The 24,594-nt window shown below is 36.6% G+C and overlaps 1 protein-coding gene across 23 annotated transcripts in view; it reads right to left on the reverse strand.

The window, feature by feature from the left end:
* Window positions 1-24,594, reverse strand: part of MAP2 (microtubule associated protein 2) — a 298,493-nt gene that overhangs the window by 76,341 nt on the left and 197,558 nt on the right. For all 23 annotated transcript variants that reach the window (XM_018060031.1, XM_018060047.1, XM_018060069.1 and 20 more), the window contains one exon: window positions 2,186-2,470. In XM_018060031.1, coding sequence (XP_017915520.1) covers window positions 2,186-2,447 — 262 coding nt within the window. In that variant the 5' untranslated portion in view covers window positions 2,448-2,470. The remainder of the gene's footprint in view (window positions 1-2,185; window positions 2,471-24,594) is intronic.

The raw sequence follows: 24,594 nt of genomic DNA on the forward strand, positions 1-24,594 counted from the left end.
AGAGACAAAGTTAAGGCTTTTCAATAGCTTTCCCCATTAATTTGAAAAGAACTTTCTTCTTTTTGTGTCATTCACTCAACTGCTCACTCAACACACATTTATTGAGTCTTTGAGGTATAATGTCAACTGGTGCAGGGGCCAATGATGAGAAAAATCTTGGTTTCTCACATTACCTCCTTTATTCCCACAATCATTTTTTTCCTAACATGTTCTCAACTCGCCATGCCTCAATCACTTCAAAATTTTCCCAGTTAGCGCTCCTGATACCCAAGTCGCACTCTCTTCAAACTGTATTACACTTAACTGTTGAAAAATAGTTCCTGATCGAGGGTGTCCTGTTGTCTATATGAACAGAACTACCACCACTGATAATCACAATAACAATGGTACAGACACTATTTCTTGAGTCATTTATTTTATACACTCTATCTCATTTAATCTTCCCTGTAACCATGAAAAGTAAAAATAGTATTTTTATTTCATTCTTAACCACAATTTCTTACTAATGGGACATGGGTGTGTATAGGGCACTGGACAGCTTTTCAAATCCTTGAATTAGCTTGGACACTGCCACTCTCTTTTTCCTGTTCCACATACATTTCTGCAGGGTATTTGCTTTTTTATCACAGCAACTTTGAAAAGACCCCAAAATCCCAGCTTCAAAGAGACAGGACATCATGAAGAAGAATGTAGTATGACCTAATGTTGAAACCAAACTATCTTAAATTAATAGTTCATGCAGTATTTGACAGCTATTGAATATCACAGAATTTCATCTGGGTATTTAAAAACGCTCTGCCACACTCTTGTGCGTCTGCTGTGGAACCTCAAGATGCTTCTGTACGTGATTTGGGACCTTGGTTTGGAAACAACCCCTCTTCAGCTTTGCCTTTCTATACTGCTCATGTGGCACTGAATGTACTGTGTTCTGTATTTGAAGTAGCTGTACCCACAGGTCTCATGTGTGCTACTAGATCAATTGCTCTGGGAAGCTCAGAGCCCATTCTTTGCACTCGTCCTGGCACAGCTTATACGTAGAAAATGTTCAACATACTTTGTTAAATGAAAAGAATCACACTATGTATGTATGTATGTATGTATGTATGTATGTAATTTCTCCTCAGTTATTTGAAATGCCTTTCATACTTGCCCATTAAAATTTAAATATATTTTTTGAACTGAGTGTACAGCAGATGTGTGGCTAACCAATTGAGTATAGAAAACTAACCCTTGAGTAAGTAAGGAATGATCTTGAAGCAGACAGAGCCTTTCTTACTAGCAGTTTACTTACTTTTTTTGGAGTAGCATGTCTGCAAATTACTATCTTCAAACACATTAAATTCTGAATTACAGAGAAAAGGAAAATAATGGTAAAGAACATTATAGAGCAGACTAATGTGCTGCAGTCCATGGGATAGAAAAGTGTCGGACATGACTGAGCGACTGAACCGAACTGAATGTTTCTCTAAGCCATTAATGACAATATCATCAACAAACTTGTTGTAGAAATTACACTTTAAGATTAAATTATATTCTATTATCCTTTAAGCATCTGTATATTAGTTCTTTAAAAGCGAGAAGTATTAAATGGTTCCCGTGTATGCACGTGCTGTTTTCCTTTCTTTTTTCCTTTTTAAAAGCTGGGAGACAGACTCTACATTCCTTCCTGCCCTAAAAAGTAAATGCGATTCTTATCAGTTAATCAGATTTAAGTCCAATATCATTCAAGAGAATCTCAGTTAGTGAAGTTTTTTTTTTTTTTTTCAGTGATTTACAATGCTGACAGTTATTAGCAAAACACACACACACCAAGCCATTTGTCTACTAAAATTAAGGTGGTAAATGGAAATTCCCTGGTGGTCCAGAGGTTAGGACTCTGAGCTTTCACTGTGAGGGCCCTGGGTTTGATCCGCAGTCGGAGAACTAAGATCCTGCAAGCTGCTTGGCACAGCCAAAAGTAAATTAAAAATTAAAAAGGAGGTAAGACTGAGAATATAACTGATCTGGGGGAATGTCAGGCTAGTTCCTATGATTTTTCTCTCCTTTTGGTGTCTATTTCCCTTGACTGGCTGGAATTTCAGTCCTGGCACTAGTGAAAGATCAGGGCTGTAAACTAATTCACTTTAAGTGTAAACAGACGTCAAAGCACAGAGCAAGCACTGGCGACAGAAGAGCCCTTAGTTACCTGCTGTTTCTCTGTCAGCTGAGGTCAGTTCTCCGTTGATTCCGTTCTCTTTGGTATTTGAGTAGGTGCCCTGTGACCCATGTTCTCCAAAGGCGCCCTCTTCATCCTCTCTGTAGGGGAATCCATTGGCGCTTCTGACAAGTCCCTCCCCTGCCCCACCTTGATCCTTGATCTCCGGTGGGTGTGGCTGGGCGGATGCCTCTGTAAGTTGAGCTGAGGTCCAGTGAGGCGCCTTTGCTTCATCTTTCCGATCATCTGCCATTCTTCAATGTCCTGGGATGTTTCCTGTGATTGGAAGAAGAAAAATGGCAGCCTTGACCTTGGAGAAAGCTTATCTGAAGCACTACAATAGGGAAAATTGACAGCAAACTCACCAGCAACTAATGGTCAAGAAAACACATTCAATAACCCACTTTTAATATCAAGAGGTAGCTACTGTTAACACCTTAGTTTTTAACAGACCTATTCCGGAATATTTATTTATTTATTTTTTCATATAAGATCACCATTAGTTTCATATACTCTATTTTTTAAAACTAGTGTTTAGCATTTAAGGACATATCTGAGCTAACTTTCATTGACATATGACATTGACTCAATAGGAAAATAGGGAAAATAGGGAAAATCTGTAATATGAGAAAACTGGATAGAAAACCGTGGGGAAAAGAATGGCTGAGGGGACATGCTGGATTATGGAAAATTATTCCAAATACTCTTTAAAACAACTCTCTATGAAATCTAGAAAAGACAATGGTCAGTATATTAGTCCTTTCAGTTTCAAAGATGTTTAATTCAAAACAGAGGTAGATATATCTTTCTGGATACTGAATATTAAGAGAAAGATAGTTTTGACTTAACTTTTCTAAGCTCTATCTATAGATTAAAAAGGGAACGCTATTTTCTCTTAGTATAAATCTTACATAGAGAATAAATATAATATTAGGCCTATGTCATAACTTACAGTATTATTTCACAGTTAAGTCAATTCAGTTAAGTCACTAATATTCATTAGGTGGCCAAAAATTATAGCAAAGTTTGAATAAGTCATGGAGTAGGTATTCTGCATGTGTTAATAAGGAAACAGTAGGTACTGCACAGCCTTAACTTATATGCTGAAGCCACTGAATTTACAGACCTAGTTGACAAGAAGTGATACATCACTGTTTTGAAATGCTGTTGCCAGCAATGTAGCTTCATTGATGGTCTATTGTCCCCACCCTGATGATGACATAGACAATCAGAATCTCTCATGGAAGCTAAGAACATTTTCCTTTTTTTTTTTTTTTTCAAGATAGTAACTCAAACCAAACCCTCCAAATAAACAAACAAAAATTCTATGAAAACAAAACCAATTCTAGCTACCAAGTTCTGTTTAGAGACATCACAAATAAATAAAGCTGTCACGAAAGTAAGCTTTCTATCAGATTTCTAGCAAGAATCTTATTATTATTATTTTACTGAATTTCAATGCTATTCTAAGGTCCCTATTTTAATTTTCTGTTCATACCAAGAACTATATGAGTTAACTCATTTGAACTAATTTGACAACACCAAAGCCCCTCCCCACACCCCCACAATTGCTTCCCATAAGGGTTATACTTATCTTCCCTATGAGCATTTAAACAGGATTTAAGCAATTTAGTTTTTAAAACATTGATTGGAGGGCTTCTGAATAAATCAAAGTGTATCCCCACATCACTGACGATGTATAAAGAACTGCATACATAGAAGAGTATCTTTATCTGTAAAATGAGGACAATGATGCCTAGTTTATTGCTTTGTTGCAAATTTAAAGAAAGTAAGGACTCAGCACAGCCCCCAGCAAGCTCAGTAAGCAGTAGTTTCTACTTTTGCCATCATTATTATAATGATACTAACAGTCATCATACCACCAGTTACATATAAAATACTTTCAGTAGTTTTTCTGGAATTGTTGGTATAGGAAGAGGAACCTGAAAACCTGGTAAGTCCAATAATAAGAGTTACTTGCAAATTTCTGCCCATGTATCACAGAGAAATGTATGAATGTTCCAAGACAGGCACAGCCAATTTTTGGGACAGGAGAGCCTAATGGGAGGAGTGTGTCCTATGAACTAACCACTCCACGTGTCCATCTGAAAACAGCATCTTTTATAAAGATGGTTCTGCAATGTTTTAGATCCCACTCTGCTGCTGTATTCTAGTCAAACATGAAAGGACCTAAATTGGGAGTCTGAGGACTGTGCTTCTTCTGAGTTGTTCTGGCATCTCCACCTATCTAATGGGCTGAAAAAATGATCTACATTCAAACTGTGACCTTGATCACAATATTTTATTGCTAGTGAGACTGTTGGTTCAGCATCCTTACCTTTACATGCCTTGATTTCTTTACTTTTTCTTTACCAGAACAGCTTAAATAAGATTCCACATACTTAAATGGTCCAGACTATTGCTTTTGTGCAGAATGAACACTTATAAATAGGAAAACTTTCCCACAAAGTACATGACTTGTTAATATTGCTTTTAAAAAGATTAACAGGTTTTCTATTTTTAGGGCAATTTCAGATTTACAGAAACATTTGAACAGATAATACAGAGTTCCTATGTATCGTCTGCACTCAAATTCCCCTGTTATTAACATATTAGTGTGATTCATTTACTATAATTAATGAAATAGTACTGATGCATTAGCTAAAGTTTGTAGTTTAAATTCCCTTAGTTTTTACCTAATCTTCTTTTTTTTGGTTCTAGAATCTCATCCAAGATTCTATATTACATTTAGTTCCATGTCTCTTCAGGTTCCTCCTGGCTGTGAGAGGTTCTCAGACTTTCTTTGTTGTGGATGATCTTAAAAAATACTGGTCAGGTAAATTATAGATGTCTCTCTATTGAAATCTGACATTTTTTCATGATTAGTTTTCGATTACATTTTTGGGAGGAAGACCACTAGCAGTAAAGTGCTCAAATAAACTTGGGCAATGCTGAGTTACATGGGCATGTATAATACAAGTTTTCTGACAGCTTTTGCTCTTTTACTGCACACAGAAATCTCAGGGTAGGGCACTGGTGTGCAATGCATCCCAAGTAATTGGCTACAGAACCTTCATTTGATGCTATGTTTATTAACATCTCTAAAAGGATTTGGAAAATACTTAGATTTGCATTTCAGCCCATGTTTACCTCTGGGAGTTCTTGCCACAGACATTCAAAGGAAATAAAATATTATGAGCATCCACAACTCCCAGCAAAATGTGACAATTTTTCCCCCAGAGAGAGGTGGAAAAGATTTCTCAGTGACTAAAAATCTTCATCTTGAACCTAAAAATCCAACACTGAAATGAGCAGTGTGTTCCTTGATAAATATCCACTTAATACATGATAATTTGTTTTCAAGAGAACAGGTATTCAAAAAGTGAATTCCTTAGTACTTAATACTTTTGAGTTTTTAATTCTTTCTTTATAGTTAGTCAATAAAAACTAACGTTGCAAGAAGAAAGGCAAGGCTGGCTACACTGACTTCAATTGCTATCAGATGTACAAATAAAGTGAATTTATTATCTAAAATGCATCATCTGGATTCCTGATGAGACTATTCAGATAATACTCCTTCAAACATATGTAATTAGTCATATTTCACTTTCTAATTTGTTGGGCTTTTGAAACATACAGAGCCTAACTCTCTATTAAGTGACAAGCATTTGAGGAGATTTCAAGCTAGAACTGGCATTGCTCTGGCAAAACTTATTTGACAGAAAATATGATTTGGAAAGATTTGTTTCAGTTTTAATAAAAAGCATCTGGAATCAGAGGAGACATTATTTAGACCCACTCCTTTCAAATAACAACATGATATTATTAAAATACCACCCATTCATGATAAATTTCACTTAAACACCCAGTCAGTGTTTTGGGGTCACAGATAATCTCTACTCTTCAGAATGGTGTTAGAACATAGTTAAAAGTTATCACAACTTCCTTTAATTTCTTCTTCCTGATGTATAGTATTACTTTTACCTGAATCTCTGAAACCATGCTTGTGGAATTAAAGGTGACAAGAAAACTGAGAGAAAGGCAAATCCTCTCCAAGCCTATAAAAGAAAATTTGTGAGATAGCAGGAATTGTAACATCCCATTCCTACTGTGTAAAGGGAAAAACTCTCCTCTCTCCATATTGCAAAAGATCACATAACGTCCTGCTCCTAAGCATTGAACAGCTAGACATCTGCCGCACACGCTTCTGGATGGATAAAGCAAGCTGAGAAGCTACTGGAACTCTCCACCTTCTCCTCTTCCCAAAAGCCTAGCTTCATAATGTGAGCAAGGAAATTCCTAAGTTTTTAAAAACAGTACTAAGTCTAAGGCATTGATTTATAATTCATAATAAGTTGCAATGGGATCTTAGCTGTTAGGGCTAAGCACAAATGACAACATGAATGAGGATACAGATACCTATAATACGGATTTTTAAGAAGAAATCCAAGAAGTTCCAATATCTGTTTTATATGAGAATGAAATGTTTCACTTGACTCTATCATATCATGGCTATTATGTCACATAATGCAGGGCCCCAGTATTCTTCCCAATTAAGATATACCATTGGAAAAAATGTCAAGAGAAGATCTTGTGCCAACAGAAATATTGTTATAGACTTGAGTGGTGAGCTTCAATCTCTGCTACCTCTTATTATTAATCAATTTCCTCTTGATATTTGAAAGTTCTCTAAGGACAGATATTTCTTATTTCATCAAAATCCCAGCTGTTAAAATTCCAGTTCTTCCAGTTTTCTAAGCCTTATAAGGCTTAGACCTGGCTCTCTCAATCTAATGCTCCTTGGTAAGAACATGCATGATCTTTTCACACCAGCTGTTGAATCCACGGATCATGGCTATACTCTCTGATTCATTTCACTGATGGATAAATATGAAAAAAGAATCTCTGAAAGTGTTAGTCACTCAGTCATGTCCAACTCTTTGTGACACCATGGACTATAGTCACCAGGCTCCTCTGTCTATGGGGTTTTTCCAGGCAAGAACACTGGAGTGGGTTACCATTTCCTTCTCCAGAGGATCTTCCCAAACCAGGGATCAAACCCGGGTCTCCTGCATTGCAGGCAAATTCTTATTGTCTAAGCCATAAGTAGGCTGCAAACATTTGTTGAATGTGAAATTAATTAACACCTCCAGATTGGTTCTGTCAGCTATGGGTATTTGGCCAACAGTAGCTCAACTAGTTGCAGGTGATGTGAGTTCAATTCCTGGGTCAGGAAGATCCCCTGGAGAAGGAAATGGAAACCCAATCCAGTATTCTTGCCTTGAGAATCCCAAGGACAGAGATGTCTGGCTGGCTACAGTTCATGGTGTCGCAAACAGCCAGACGTGACTGAGCAACTGAACACACACATACAAACCCAATCAATGAGAGAAGATTCATTCTGAAACCTAATTTTCAGGCATGACAGAAGAACGGAGATTTAAGTTCTAACTCCATTGAGAGCATACGAAAAATAACATCAAGCAGAACAAACTTCTAGACCCAAATAAGACTTTGCATACATAATAGTGACTGTGCAACATACACGTTTAGAAATACCTTTAAGAGAAAAAAGCTTTAAAATCATGAAGCTAAAATGGCCTTTGGTGATGATCATCCATTCCAATGTAACTTGAAGTGTTTCCAGCCAAAATCAGACTGCAATGCAGGAGACACAGGAGATGTGGGTTTGATCCCTGGGTCAGGAAGATACCCTGGAGAAGGAAATGGCAACCCACTCCAGTATTCTTGCCTGGAGAATCCCATGGACCCAGGAGCCTGGCGGGCTACAGTCCATAGGGTCACAAAGAGTCGGATGTGACTGAGAACATGGCACATCTCCCTCCCAGAAAGTGAGACTTTCTGGTTTTAGGGCTTGGAAATTGGTATTTTAACAGACTTAACAAGTTACTCTGAAACACTGAAGTTTGAAGATTGGTACTTTCAGGCAAACCTGCTGCATAGGACCTCAGAAAAGAGTGGAGAGAGACAGAAATGCATATAAGAAATACTCCTATAGAATAACTGGAGTAAAGCATTAAAGCAATCATCTTGAGAGCTCAAGGTGATCAGTCTCACAAATAGAAGCTGAGTCTTTCACTGCCTCAGCCCAAGACATTTACGAACGACGGGAAGGAGTTCAGTGACTGTTCTCAGTGAGCTTCTTGGGAACAGGCCAGTTCTCTGTTGTGTCTAACCCTACTTGAAAGAAACAGAAACATTTCAGGAGAATGTTTAAAATTACCCATTGTCTGTGATAAAAAACCTACTGCATACTGTGAAAACAGAGACTAGTCCTTGGTCAGTTTATCAACATCTTCAAGATGTCTTTAGAATGTTTACTTTAGATACTTCTTGGCATTCATTAATGGTTTCGGACAAAAGTACACTTGCCTGAAGTATCTCAAATCTAGTTATAATCTTCTTTATCTGTTAGATAAATGTGGAGATGGATGTGGGGTAGCAGGCATGGTGTGTATATGTGATGGTTTGAACCAGCAAAGCCCTCAAAGAAGTAACTGAATGATTTAATATCTAGATAGTTGACATGCGTGCTGAAAATGTCATTTAGTAAAGTATAACTTTTTCTCTTGGGATTCCCATAAAACCACAAATCTCACTGTTTTTCTTTGGATTACAACATTAGAAAGATCACAAAGCACAGAAATAGTCCCTGATTATAGTTATTACCAGGCACCATTAAATACTCTAAAAAATTGGCAAAGGGAGAAACAAAGAAAGCTTGGAAAATCTAAAGGAAAAATATATTGTGTGCCAGACAGACATGTCTCCATTTTCATAATGCACTTGGCATGAACAGTTCTAGGATGTTTTCTGTGATACGTTCTGCCCTGTCATCATGCAATGTGCCAGTTCAATAAAAACACTGGGATTATAGTTTTGTACTGATAGATATCCAAGGGTGAACAAAGAATAAAACAACCAGTTATATAATAAAATTAAGCATATGAATATTGTTTCCCCTTTCCATGCAGGCACAATTATGCCTTACACTATTAACTATCCATGTCAGTACTACAAAACAGAAACTTCTGTTTGGGCCCCTAAAAATAGAAATTTATGTAGAATCCATATTTCTACTTCCAGGTGTTGAGGAGTTCTAAGCTTCATCAGTTGTTGAGTAACTGACTATAACCCTATATATTTTCTCTTCATCTCTGTACAAAATTGAGAAAAAAGTTCCTGATGACAGGAATATCTGAAAATCCAAATAACTGTTTCATGTTTTCTCTGCTCTTTTCAGATTGATTGTAAAATACCAATAAGGATGATTCATCCTTTTATTTTTTTTCAGGATGATTCATTCTTCATCACACACCATGACTAATAAACAATTCACATCAAGAGAGCTGGTGAATGCACCATTATTTCTGATGATAATGAATGCAGAGTACACAACAAGCCAGTGCTAGGGTACTGGTAGAATCAGATCAGGTAATACAGATAAAGTATAGTTCCAGGCAAGTTGAAAGTACCCCAAAAATGTTACCTTTTATTTGTTGTTATTACTTTGCGGCTCTTATTTAAAAACTTTGAGCAATAGGATTCAATGTATGGTTTGCTACATATTGAAAAACTGAGGCCAGAGAGAGTAAATTATTTGACCAAGTTAGATTCTTCCAGGGAGATCTGGAATGAGAAGCCAAACCTACTACATCCATTCCACAGATAGATCTTTCACAAGCAGTCAAACTGGTGGAATGAGGTACAGAAAAAGGATGCAACCCAGATAAGGACTTTAACTTCATATACCCATTCCACTGAAAACAATCTATTGCATTAAACTGGGTAAGGAGCTTTATGTAGCTATGGTATAAAACCTATATTTCACTGTTGTATATATTTCTGAACTTTTTTCACATTATATAAAAGAACCAACAAATATAATATACATATCAGAAATGAATAGTATTTAAATGCTCTGAAGCTTCAGCTTCTACTGATGATATCTCACTAAGGACCTACATACTGCAGATACAGGAAGATAAGTAATAGATTTCTAATCAGAAAATCGGGATTTAATGTTGGCTTTCTCATTTACTAGGTGTTAAAACTTAGACATGAACAAAATCTGAGCATTACTTTCATAAGCATCAGATCACTGAACAGATAAATTTTGATCCCTACATCAGTAATTTTCTTTTACCATATAAAGAGAAATTCAGTCAAAGTAAGTTTAATAAAATCTTCTTAAGCATAAATTTAAGTACTAGGATAAAAGCTTAAGAGAAAAATTGTCACTTGGAATTTGACAATTAACAATTTTGTTTCAAACTTTTTCACCTTGAAATCTGATTCCAGACCTGTAAGACTTTGTCCAGTGTCACCTAATAACACACTGTACATCTCCTTTGGGTGCAAATCTAAGGACTATTCTGTAGAATTCCAGATTGTCATTAAGTATTTACTGGCACCATTACCAAATGAAGATCCTTTAGTTCTAGACACCTGAGAACCACTTTACAGGGAAGGCACTGGTTGCACATTAAAGGGGCTACAAATCTAAAAACAGCAATTAGTACTTGAGGACAATATGCTTCAGGGATTTCTTTAAAGGAGGTGGGAGCAGGGCCATGACCCAGGTAAACCTGGAGGCTGTGCTATATATCACAAAATAAGATGCTAGAATAACCCCCCTAAAATCCCAAAAGTTGGAAAAGAAAACGGAAGTCATGAAAACAAAAAGGTGGAGACTTGGAAGTTAAGGATATATTTAGAAAGTAAATACTTGATGGTGTTCCATAAATGGGATCTCCTTTTAGCTATTTAAGACAGAGGAAGGATGAAGTCCTGCGAAATTATAAGCAAGATGCCACTGTGCTCCTTTCTGCCTCTTTGTCTGATCTGCTCAGTCCCTTTATCTTTTGATGAACAACTCCTCTTCCACAAACTCAAGCTATGTGACCGAAGCTCTGCCTCTGAACATGTTCTGATTCTTGCTCTAAACACACTAAGCGTATGTGGCTTCTCGGATACTCAGTCACAGCATTTGTTTTCTGCACATCTTTGAAAATAATGCACTCTTTGTCAATGGATGTGCTGAAGCACAAGCTGAATGCCTACCTTGTCATGAACATTATAGACTCAAGGGCATGTTGGCCTATATGACTTCTAAAATGTCTTCCAAGTGAGATTACAAACCTTAATTCATTAGCCAGTTAATTGTTTGAGAAATGTCTGCCAAACATTAAAAGAAAGGCCCTATGTGTCATAGGGAATGCACTAGGGATACAAGAAGAAACATACATCCCTTATGCAGAAGGAGCTCACGGGCAAACCAACAAGAAAAAGTCATGCTGTGATGCAGATAAAGACAAGAATCTGTAGAGGCACACGGACAGTTCTTACCACGCTGGAAAGTTAATCAAAACTTCCCGGGGGAGGGAACATCGAGTTGAGTTTAAAGGACAAGTAAGTTAGCCAAAGAAAGGAGGGACTTTTTCTAGGAAGACAGAGCCTGGATTATCACAATTGCAAACTGCGTTACTTTTTACTTGGGCTATGCAACACCTTCCAGGAAGATGCCCATAGTGAGCATTCTTCTGGCATCCCAAATTCCAGTTTACACACCGTGTTAGATGCTCCTCCCCATACTGTCTTCATCAAGGAGCTGTGAGCTTTTGGAGGGAGAGCATTTCATATTTCCACCACTAACACCTAATACAGTGTATGGCACAGAGTAGGTTTGATAACAAGTGTTTACTACACGAATGAATGAGGAACAGATGTAAAGCAGAAGATCGTTCACTGTGGTCCAGAGGTTAAGTGGGACACAGGGAAAGGAAGCTGACAGGCAGGCAAGGGTAGAAAAATTAAGAAGAGTAGTAAGCCATGCTTAGATTCCTCCTGAATGCCAGAGGGCTCCAACAAAAGATGTGACATGTGACATAAGTTTATTTTTTAGAACGATTGATCCAGCAATGGTATTAAAAGTGAATTGGAAGGATGCATGATTAAATGTAGAAGCAACTCTTAGAGAAAGTCACTTGGAAAAGGAGCATCTAGATCTGGACTGTGGTGATGCGATCAGTATTGAAATGAGAGGGTAGATTCCATGTTCAAAAATGTAATCAATTAAAACAAAACCTAACTGTCTTCTTTTCACCAGACTGCTTATAAAGTTTCTCTGTTTTATCTATCTTACCTATCTAGCTACCTATCTATTATCTACCTATTTACAAACCTTACTAGCCATCTGTTTGTTTTGAGAAGCATCATGCCTTATACTATTCTGACAGGCAATGTATTATTTTCTTGAGTCTGGTTTGTAACTAAAGTTCAGATTTGTTAAGTTCAGTTATATACGATGCTCTGAAGAGTGCTCTTTCATTAGACCTACAGTGTTAGGAACTATTTTGCTTGATTTTTGATGAACACTGAAAAGAAGGATGGAATTCTTTTTTTTTTTCCTTTGCTTTGTTTTTGTTCAGTGTGAACCTCCTGAGGTTCTTTTGACGCCACCTTTAAAGTTTTCTTTATTCATTTTTTTTGTCATTTGAAACGTGACAGTGGGTTACAAAGACATATGGGCCTAGTTAGATCTGGATTCATCTGATGAGACATGGAAGCAAAGAAATGGAGAATATTGAGAAAAGAGAGCCTGAATAGACTGAAGAACTGGACTTTCCCTTTAAGAGGCACTATTAATAAATTCCTTTAACAAAGCATGTATTGAGCTCCCGTTTAATTTTCAGATTGCTATCAATTATGTTTATTATGCTTTCTAGAATCTAATTCAATAACATTTGTTAAACACTAGGTTCACACCAAGAATTCTGTTAGACACTAAGAATATAATGATGATTAAATTATGGATTCTGGCTGCAAATAGCTTACACTATACTGAAGAGGTCAGACGTATTTGAAATATGTTATAAGGTAACACAGTTAATGCAAATGATAGAGGCCACTATTGGTGCTACATGAATATAGATCTGAGTCATGTATATTTGAAAAGAGAAATGGATAGATGCAAAATATTTGTATAACTTTCATTTTTAAATATACTAAACTACAGCATCCAGGGAGAGTCCAAAATCTAGTTAATTACAATAAATGCTAGTTTTCTTCCAGGGAAAGGTAAAATATGAGTCACATAAAAGTAAAGTATGAGTCATATAAAGCAGAACAACTTTTTTCCATTTTCTTTCTTTTTGGATTTAGAGCAGGCTGTGTGCCATGTTGTATTGTGTGTCTGTAATTGTGACTCAGGAGAATTCTGAGTTAAGTTGAAACTATCCTTGTTCACTCCATCAGTTGAGTTGGACCAAAAAAAAAGCTCAAGAAATCCTTATCATCTGGAATGCCTTCACAACTCATGTCTGATCCCATTGGGTCAGTCAGTCCTCATGTACTGTTTTAATTTCTCTCTCTGAGCTGACGTATCTTTGTGTTCCCTGGAGTGAATTCTAGAAATCAGTTTAACTTTCATGGCTTGTCACTTGTATTCTGCCAACCTTCTAGAATATGATGTGGCATAAATTTGCTAAATCTTCCAGGCCTGAAATATATGCAATAAGTCTGTGTTTACGAGACGATTAAAAACTGAGCTGAAAAAAATTCAAGTAAAGAAACAGTCACAATAATTTGTCTACAAAGACAAATATTCCAGTCTTACATGTAGACGTCTTAATGCATGTATAGGCACTGATGCAGCAAAATCGTATGATGCACTAATAGGTAAAAATATCTTGATATAAAAATAGACCCATCATAGGCAATTAAGGCAAATGGGACCGGGTCACGAGCAAATAGACCATGATTTGTAATGTAAAAAATGTTAAATTAATTTTAAGTGAAATACAAATACATTTCTATGACAGTCACACAAATTTTGAGGAAGCATATTAAATTTTTAAAATATATTCTTTGAGCAGTGCTTACTTTTTATTAAACCCAATATAGTTTTGACACTATATATAACCACTGCATTGAAAAGGATAGGAATTTTATGCTTTTTTAATGGCATAAGAAAAGGGAAGAGAAGATGACAGATAAGGCCAATGATAAATCTCTGGGCAGGTTAGAAGTGTTGCTGGTAATAATGTTTTCAAAAAGGAAAGAAAGAAAGGGCCACTGTGGACTGGACCTCATCTTTCTGGGATTCCAAATGAATTGAGGCAAAAGGAACACAGCAGTAGTGTCTGAGCTTTAGGTTAGCGCATTTTGATTTTTAGATTTCTAATCTATACATCCGAGAATTCACCTTAATATACTTACAGAAGCAACAGACAAATCTGGAAAATCTTCCTGTCTCTGGCACCACAATTTCTAAAACATTTTTGAAATTCTCTTCAATTCCATGCTGAAGAACTTGGGTATCAAAAGTAAATCTATAGATTAAGAAATGGCTTCTCAGCAAGAAGCAAGCATACAGATTACCTACATTATCTTCTTTTTAAAGGTTGTGCATGCGTGCTAAGTTGCTTAAGTCGTGTCTGACTCTTTGATTTGCTATGGACTATAACCTGCTAGGCTCCTCTGTCCAAGGGATTCTCTAGGTGAGAATACTGAAGTGGATTGCCATGCCCTCATCCAGGGGATCTTCCCAATCCAGAGATCAAACCTGCATCTCTTTATGTCTCCTGCATTGGCAGGTAGATAATCTTTACCACTAGCATCACCTCAGAAGCCCTCAATACAATAGATTTTTGTTCAAAACAAAGTTCATGAAATCTTCCTGTATTTCTTAGGACAAAATAAAAGTCTTTACAGGAATAACTTATAAATAAGAAAAGAGATTGTCTCACTTATTCTTCACTAAAAGAGAAAAAAAAAGTGATACAGTGCCTTAATCATGAGCAGAAAAGAGACATACGAGATTAGAAAATGTTCTGTTCTGGTGAAATTTAACAATATGCACTAAACATCTATTATGTCACAGGCATGGTTCTAGATGCTGAGGATATGCAAATACTAGCAAGACTCAGAGGGCGGCAGAGCATGAGATGGTTAAATAGCATCACCGACTCAATGGATGTGAATTTGAGCAAAACCTGGGAGACAGTGGACAGAGGAGCCTGGCAAGCTAAACTCCATGGGGTCTCAAAGAGTCAGACATGGGTTAGCAACTGAACAAAAACAACAACAGCAGCAAGATTCAGCTTTTGGTCTTTAGAAGGTATTGAGAGAAATCAACATGTCAACGTATATTTAAGTGACAATATGATAAACGCCTTAATAGAGATAAACAGGGATTCTATGGAAGTTCCTATGAAATAAAAAAGTCATGAGAGACTTCAAAATGGCAAAATGTGCTTTCAATATTCAAGGGCATTCATAGTGGATAGTGGCATAATTCTAAGCACAAAATCAGCAATAATATGATGTAGGGGTAGAGTAGAACTGGAAACATGCTGGAAAACATTAAGGCTGCTTCAGAATGCCCAGCAAGGGTCCAGATGATGAAGATCCTGTCAGGCTGTGTAGTACAAATTTTATCATTATGGTACCCCACTGAGAAACTTTAAACTGATAATGAATGATAAAATGAGCCATTGGCAGGGATATAGAAGATTATGATCAGAATCAGGAAAAGCGGATAGTTGGTCATAATGTGATAATCATTGAGAGGGCATATAGGAGTTTGAATTAAAGTAGTAGTAGTGCGATTAGAGATGGGGAAAGGATATAAGATATTTATTTTGAGACAAAGATAAGTCACTCAGTGCCCCATAGGTCATGCAAAATTCCCACCCTCAAGAAAGTTGTATTTTAATGAGGTAATCTTACAGTAACCAAACACCTAGTTAAAATCTTAAACTTAATCTGAACTAAATATTAATTTATATTAAATTATTTAACCTCACATGTCACATATTTAATACAAAATTTTAAATGAGAAGATAACAGGGCAAGAGGAAACCACTATTTTCTATAAGGTAGTCAGAGAAACATTTCTGAGGAGATGAGTTTGGAGCAGAGACTTAAATAACATGGAGGATGCTAGCTATTTAAAGAATCAGATAAGGATGCTCCAGGAAAGAGGTGGTGCTATAAATACAGAGGCTTTGGGATGTGAATTAACTTCTTGTATTTGAGGCTGACTTGGAGTAAGATGCAGGAAGAGTGCTACGAGAACTAAGCGGAGCCAGGTTGTGTAAGATCCTGCAGAACTTGGGTCAAGAGTATGGATTTATTTCTAAGGGGGAGAAATGGGGAAATATTGATCAAAGGGTACAAACTTTCAGTTATAAGATCAATAACATCTGGGGATCTAAATACTGCATACTGTATACTTTAAAGTTGCTAACAGAGTAGATCTTAAATGTTCCCTCCATAAAAAATAAATGATTCCCTGATGGCTCAGACAGTAAAGAATCTGCCTACAATGCAGGAGACCCGGGTTTGATTCCTGGGTCAGGAAGATCCCCTGAAGGAGGAAATGGAAACCCACTCCAGTATTCTTGCCTGGAGAATTTCATGGACAGAGAAGCCTGGCAAGCTACAGTACATGGGGTCTCAAAAAGTTGGATACAACTGAGTGACTAACACACAATTATATGGGGTGATGGAGGTGATAGTTAATGCTCTGGTGGTAATCATTTTGCAATATGTAAATGTATCAAATCACATTGAATACTTTAAATTTACATGTTAAATGTCAATTATATTTCAAAAAAGCTGGAGAAAAATGTATGATGAGAAGCCTTTGCAGAATTTTGAGGAGTGTGGTAAGAACTTTTTAAATACTTTATGGCTGCTGTGTGGAAGGCAGACCACAACAGGGAAAAGAGGGGAGACAGAGAGGCAAGTAGAAGGCTACTGTAGTCATCATCTGAGAGGGGATGGCAGCTCTGATCACAGTGTGCTAACAGGACAAGCAGATTCCAGACACCAGAAACAACAGTAGCAAAAGAGACCTGCCATGATTTAAACTCTTTTGAAAACTAAGAATTAGGAGGATTTTCAATGTAGTATCTATGTACAAATATTTCAAATGGAAAGATATACCATGTTCTTGGGTTGGAAGAATCAATACTGTTAAAATGATTATACTACCCAAGGTAATCTACAGAGTCAATAAAATCCCTAATTAGAATACCAATGCCATTTTTCACAGAACTAGAAAAAAGAGTTTTAAAATTTGTTTGGAAACACATAAGACCCCAAATAACCAAAATAATCTTGAGAAAGACGAACAGAACTGGAGGAAACACACTCCTGATTTCAGACTATACCATAAAGTTATAGTAACCAAAACAGCATGATACTGGCAAAAAAACAGACACAGGTGAATGGAACAGAAGAGAAAGCCCAGAAATAAACCCACACGATTAATCTATGACAAAGGAGGCAACAATATACAATGGAAAAAAGAAGTCTCTTCAATAAGTAGTGCTGGTAAAACTGAACAGCTACAAGTAAAAAAAGTGAAATTAGACCATTCTCCAAAACCAGATTTAAAAAAAAAAAAACAATGAATAAAAGACCTAAATGTAAGACCAGACACTATAAAACTACTAGAGGAAAACAGGCAGAACACTCTTTGATATAGACTGCAGCAATATATTTGTGGCTCTGTTTCCTAAACTAAAGAAAACAAAAGCAAAAACAAACAAAGGGGATTTAATTAAATTACATAATAGAGTCACTCAGCTCTGCAATTAGAAAATTATATAAAAATTATACATCAGTATGTTACTTCCCTACATAGCTTCATTGAAAAATTTCCCTGCTCTCATGTTTCATTCAAACAATCCTTCTGTAGTGTATATTTAAATGATCCATAGTTGGTAAATGTCTGAATATTATATTTGAGTGTGCATGTATATTATGTTACATTATCTTAAATTACTCTGCTTTGCAATTTCTCTTCCTTTTAAAACAAAGCTTCCTTTAGAATTCTTAGGCTTCAAAGGCAAGACCCACTCAAGTTGTAAACAAAAAGGAATACATAAACCCCAAACAAAAAGGCTTACATGCTGCTTCCCAATAGCAAGAACTTTCTAGTATCACAGTGGTCTGTCTTGGAAAAAACGTCTTTTTGATTGTTTTGGCCCTTTGCTCTTCATTCAAGATTGATTACTACCGGATCTTTCCTAGAGCTTGGCTCACAATGGTTTTAAATGAGTCAAGCTTTGGTGCCCCCTCACTAAAGTATTTGCTTTAGTGAATTCTAAATTCCTCTTACAGACTACAACTGTCTCAGAATCAAACTGCCTTCTGTAGTAATCGCTGAGCACATGGTACAACTGGAATTTTTGACATTCATTAAAAAAAAAGTGTGTATGTATGGAAAGGTGGGTGAGAAAAGAAGAGTAAACAAATCAATCATAAGAAATTAGCATGTTTAAGTAAATCACTATACTGCTCAGAAAGAAAGCTCTGACAGAAACACTCAGAAGGGATCACTCAGAAGGGATCAGACTGCAGGTTTAGCCAAGATGGATTTCTGCTTATCACTTTTCATTCTTCTTACACATTAAACTGTTTTTCTTGGTAGAAGAGCTATTTTTATTAGGGTATCTTCATTTTAAAATGTTCTCTGATGCCATGAGAACTTGGTTAAATTGCTACCAATTCTCAAAGCGAAAAGGAGTTTTAACCTTCAAGGAAAATCAGCGATCGTACGCTTACTACAATGCAGTATGTACATGAAAACACAAGGGTTCCACAGTCACAGGAACCTGAAACTTTGTGATAGAATTATTAGCAGATAATTAGCTAAATATTAGCTAAATATTCTACAAAACTGAATGATTTTTATACAATACTATGACACAATATTCCAGTCAGATAAAATAATCAGATGCATGGCTACCCTCCATATAAATGACAATATTCACTGCTCTCCAAATAAACAGTACTGATAAAACAAATGAAAAACATAATATGGGGCCTATACTACTTGTGAGTTCATTTAAATATCAAAATTCTTTAAAAATTTTTGCAAAAGTAGAAATTTTCCTCAATACTATACCTTTACTTATTTTTTCTTGAAAAGGACACCTTTTTCTTCAGTTCAAAATGAGTTTTTATTTGACTATCTCAATTCATGTCTTTTTATAATGCATTTTAGAAACTTACCAGAATACAAATATTAATTTTGTTCTACAAGTGAAGTGAAAGTTGCTCAGTCATTTCCGACTCTTTGCGACCCCATAGACTTCACAGTCCATGGAATTCTCGAGGCCAGAATACTAGAGTGGGTAGCTGTTCCTTTCTCCAGGGGATCCTCCCAACTCAGAGATGGAACCCAGGTCTCCCACATTGCAGGTATATTCTTTACCAGCTGAGCCACAAGGAAAGCCCTGTCCTACAAAGATGCTTCTAACATCTATAAATTAATCATTTGATACTTCTAGCAAGCAGCTATTGAAGAAAACCAATAGTAGTATCAGGCACTATGCTTTTTGAGTCATTATCCTTTCGGAGACAACATTCATTTCTATAAGGAGGGCTTTTAAAAATATCTCATTTGTGTACTCCCATAAGAATTAATTTTGATAAACTGATGTATTTACATTTATTATTTTAACATGATACTGAAATTATGATTCACAGTTTTATCTCTACATATGAATAGCATCTATTCTTGCCAGGGCTTGAAATATTTGATCTAACTGTTCAAATATATTAATGCCATAGACACATTTTCCTTTGGAGACCACTGGCAGTTTATCAAAATCTCTTTCTTTTTCCTTAGCACACAGTAGGATTACATTTCCCAACCTCCCTTGCACTTAAGTCTGGCCACATGACCCAGCTCTAACCAATGAAATGTGAGCAGGCGTCATTTGTCTGTCTCTAGGTTTTGCTCATATACACTCCCATATGCTCCTCTGTGGTATTTTCCCTTCTACCAGCTTAATGGAGACAATAACAAAGTAAAGCTATAAATAAAAGGAATCTGGATGCCGAGCTGACTATGAAGAAGAAAGACATCCTCCAAATTCAAACACTCAGCCAAGAATGTTAAATGAACAATAAAAGTTGTAACATACTTTTGAATCTAGTTTGTTGTTTGCTTTTTTTTAGCCACTCCTAATTAATGTACTTAGAGAAAAATTGGAAGAAATATATAATGAGATTAGAAAAAGAAGGGATGAGACTAATAGAAGTAACAGGGTTAAAAGAAACAAATTTCAGTAACCATCCTCTATCTGCTGCCTGCACAACAGATCCCAACAGCAGCTAGGACAGGTCAAGGGTGCTGGAATGGGAGAAGGAAGAGTCAGCTTGAGGCAAGGACATTTCCTGCTGCTCCTCCTATATTACCTTCTTCACACCCCTCTCTTTTTCTGGTACGGATGGAGCAAAGAGCCCAGCCATCAAGTTGGTCCTATTCTAATGCCTGCCTTGTGGCCAAGGTGGACAAAAAAATTTGCAACTATTTTCAGAGAATCTTAGGACAGTCTGATATTCGCCAGGGACAAAGTGAAAGCACTGCCTTTCCTGAGATGGTAGAAGATAGAAGACTTCACATCTGGTCTACTTCCTGTCTCCACAGTCTCTCTTCATTCTCCCTCAACATCTTAAATATTATCTTGCAGAATCACAGCGTCAGCTTTTCCTTCCTTCTGACTATAAACATACTTTAAAAAAAATCCATAACAAACAATCACATACACACACAAAAATGACAATTAAAAAACAACCACAATCATAAAACCTGTTTTGTGAATCTGCTACCTTGAGTTATAGCTCATTTGTTTTTTACCTCTTTAACTCCTCACTTATATACCACCTATTCACTCTTTCAGTCATTATTTACTAACTATTTATTGTTGTTATTAGCTATTAACAAAAATGTATTAAATATTAGTTTGTTTCAAATCTAATAACATGGTTCTGGAGACACAAATATAACAAAGACAAAACATTTGCCTTTGACGATTATACAGAACTGAGGAAAAAGACAGATGAAAATAATTACACAGCAAGATGATTATTTTGTAGTCTAGATACAATTAAAGGGCTATGAAAGTGCTTCCTCTCTCAAAAGGCACAATTAATACTACCTTTCAGGCTGGAGAAAAAAGCTTCATAGAAGGAATGACATTTGAATTCAAAAGACACAGGCTTTTATAAGTCAAACAAGGGGAAAATGAATATTTAGGAAGAAATAACAAAGGCAATAAGCAAACCATGAGACAAACATGGTGTACAAAGAGAAATAATTGAAGCTGAAGAAGCAACAAGTAGTCTCCTATGATTAGAGAGGGATTGGTGGTTGTCCAAAAGGGGTTACTTACAGTCCTGTTTTGAAGAGTCTTACTGAGCTTGAAACTTTATATTATAGAAAACTTTTAAGAAGGGGAGAGAAATGATCTGATATATATGAAAAAGCTTCATGGTAGAAAACTGGATTATGTAAGAGTCAGGAACATGGAAACTCATCAAAGGTTCAGATAAACGTTGCTGTTGTTCAGTTGCTCAGTTGTCTGACTCTTTGTGACCCCATGGACTGCAGCACACCAGGCTTCCCTGTCCTTCACTATCTCCCAGAGTTTGCTCAAACTCATACCCATCGAGGCAGTGATGCCACCAAACCATCTCACCCTTTGCTGCCCTCTTCTCCTCCTGCCCTCAATCATTGGAGGCCCATGCTGAAGGGGTTAGTGCTCAGCACTTGCATTATAAAGCACTTCAGTGACCAGAAAATAATTTTCCCTCTTCTGTTTAGGCAAAACTTAGATTTCTTATTGGCTTTCACCCCTTCCCCAAACTGACTGAGAAAGGCTACAATAGGTCTACAGAATTTTCTGAAGGCAACCATATTTTAAGAATTCCCACAGTAAGCCTCCCTTATTAAGGAAATTGTACTCATGGCCAAATGAAAGGACTAAATGCATAATAACCATTACTTTTATTCTGAGCATTAGAAAAAGTACTCATCAAAACCAAAATTTTGTCTTTTCCTATCTCCATCTGGCCAAACTGTGAAAAGGCCAGACTTAATAACAGCATCCTCTGAACAAGAACTATAGCCTTTTTGCAGCAGGTGGTTCCCAACTCTGCCTACAGAATTGCAGCCCAAACAATCTGCTCAGAATTGCAGAGAACTCAGTAGAATGTGCTTATGACTCAGGCTGTTGAGTAGGAGGACTGTTATTGTTATTTTAACTCGTGCCAGAGTATGTGGGCAAGTCTCCCTCTTTCTGTCTCGAGTTAACCAAGAGACATCCCTCTTCAAAACCTCACCACTGGAATAGATTCTTACTCAGTTAGAGCCAGAATGGTTTGGGGTCTGGGTACGACTGCCAGCTGATAGTAGAGATTAGAAAAGGCTTTCATACAGGGAACATCTGATATTCTAACTTACCAACAAAATTTACTTTTAGAATGCTTAAATCTGCCTTTAAAATTACTTGCACAGAGTGCCATGGACCAGAGCTGAATGCTGATGAGACAGTAGTCAGCACAAGTCAAAGGTACTTGTTTTCAGAAAGGATGGTGAAAATAGCAGGTCTTTTTCAGTTTCCCTTAACTGTTGGGGTATTGTGGTCCTACTGTTTGTCTTTCTCTTGCCAAATGTTCTCAACAGTGTAAATACTCATCAAGTTTTGCTCCTAAGGAATACTGTAAAAATGAAACAAAAAAAATCACCCTATGTTTTACAGAATATTGTCTTAAAGGATAAACTTCACCCAACAACATCTCAGGAAAATGTGTAAATCTATTCTGAAGATATAGAAATATCAAAGAAATGTCAGGCTGTGGCAAATATTATTATTATTAGATAGACAAAACATGACATGGAATACGAAAATAAATATTTTCTGCTTTTAAAATCGTTTTCTCATTTCCACTTAGCTAATCTGTCTCTGTTTTTCTGATGCTATAAATTAAGATTCAAGATTACATATCAGTAAGATACAATATTATCAAAATGCTATAAAATTATGCATCAAAAAGAGGCAGGAAAGTTCCTCAGCATTTCAGAAGTGATGGGCAAACTGAAAGAATCCTGAAAAGGGCAACAACCATCACTGGTATTCATTAAAGATAATGTATGTATTCCAAAGTAACCCTTGCATACCTCTCTAGTCCTTCAAAAAGTGAGGGTCCACCAAGACAGAGACACCAGTCCAGAGACAGCCCAGAATATCACAATGTCAGAATATCACATTACATTACATAGAGAGGATATGGAGATGATGTCAGGGAGGTAGAAGATGTCAGCTGATACAGCACCTTGTTGGCCATAGTAGGAGTGTGGGTTTTCTTCTGACTATTAAAGACAGCCAATGGTGAATTTTGAACGAGAGAGTCATATCAATTGATTCATAAAAGATCAGACTATGTGAACAATAGATTATACAAGAGCAAGATTGAGCATAGAAGGCTATTGCATTAGCTAAGGTGAGAGAGTGGATTCCAACAAAACAGGTAAAGACAATGAGAAATGGTTAGATTCTGGACAGAGATGAGCTTGTTACTGTTACTATCTGTGATGAGGCTTAATTAGGTTAAATACTATGCCTCTAATAGGTAGTGGAGTCCAGAAATAATGCAACTGTCAGAGTTGTTTACTATACTCTAAATGTTTACATGGGGCTTTTGTGTCAAAAAGATGCTGATATTAAATGAAGTAGTAAGACTTAAATGTCAGAGAGATTATCAATCTTTACACTAAGAATTACATGTATTAAGTTTGAAACATTCAATTCTAAATTTTACAAAATAATCAGTAATATTAGCACACGATTACAAAGCTTTTGACATTTACAAAGCCTTTTCACCTCTGTTATCCTATACAGTGTTAAGATAGCATAGCAAAATAGAGATATCTAATAGTCACCATTATGGGATCACTGAAAGCCATTATCAATATCCTGTTTTTCTCTCTGGGTAGATATGGTGCCTTCCTTACTTTTCTCACATCAGTCCCCTCAACATTTAAAGCATGATCGTAACATCATTGGTGGAATAAATGAAACTGCTATTTACGCATCAAACATGTTATGTTTCCCCCATTCTTTTTCTGGTAGGGAGCTTAGCTTTGAAGTCTGAGACAGATGAATTTGAATCTAGGCTATGCAATTAGTGTATGATCTTATTAAGTTTCCCGAAATATATGGGCCTCAGTTGCAAAATTGCATTGCTCTTGTGACCAGCAAGCTGTACAGTAAATCTTACATGTATTTATATTTGCCCAGCAAAGTTTAGTTTCTCTCTTCTTTCTCTCCCAACCCTCAGAGTAGTAATTCCCTTCAGGAAATAACAGTGCAAGTGGGGTCTCTTTTCTCCACACCCCCTCCAGCATTTATTGTTTGTAGATTTGTTTGATGATGGTCACTCTGACCAGTGTGAGGTGATACCTCATTGTGGTTTTGATTTGCATTTCTCTAATAATTGGTGATGCTGAGCATCATTTCACTTGTTTGCTGGTCATCTTTATGTCTCTGGAGAATGTCTGTGTAGGTGTTCTGCCC

This window comes from Capra hircus, chromosome 2 (assembly GCF_001704415.2).
Source record: "Capra hircus breed San Clemente chromosome 2, ASM170441v1, whole genome shotgun sequence".
In the NCBI taxonomy this organism is placed as follows: domain Eukaryota; kingdom Metazoa; phylum Chordata; class Mammalia; order Artiodactyla; family Bovidae; genus Capra; species Capra hircus.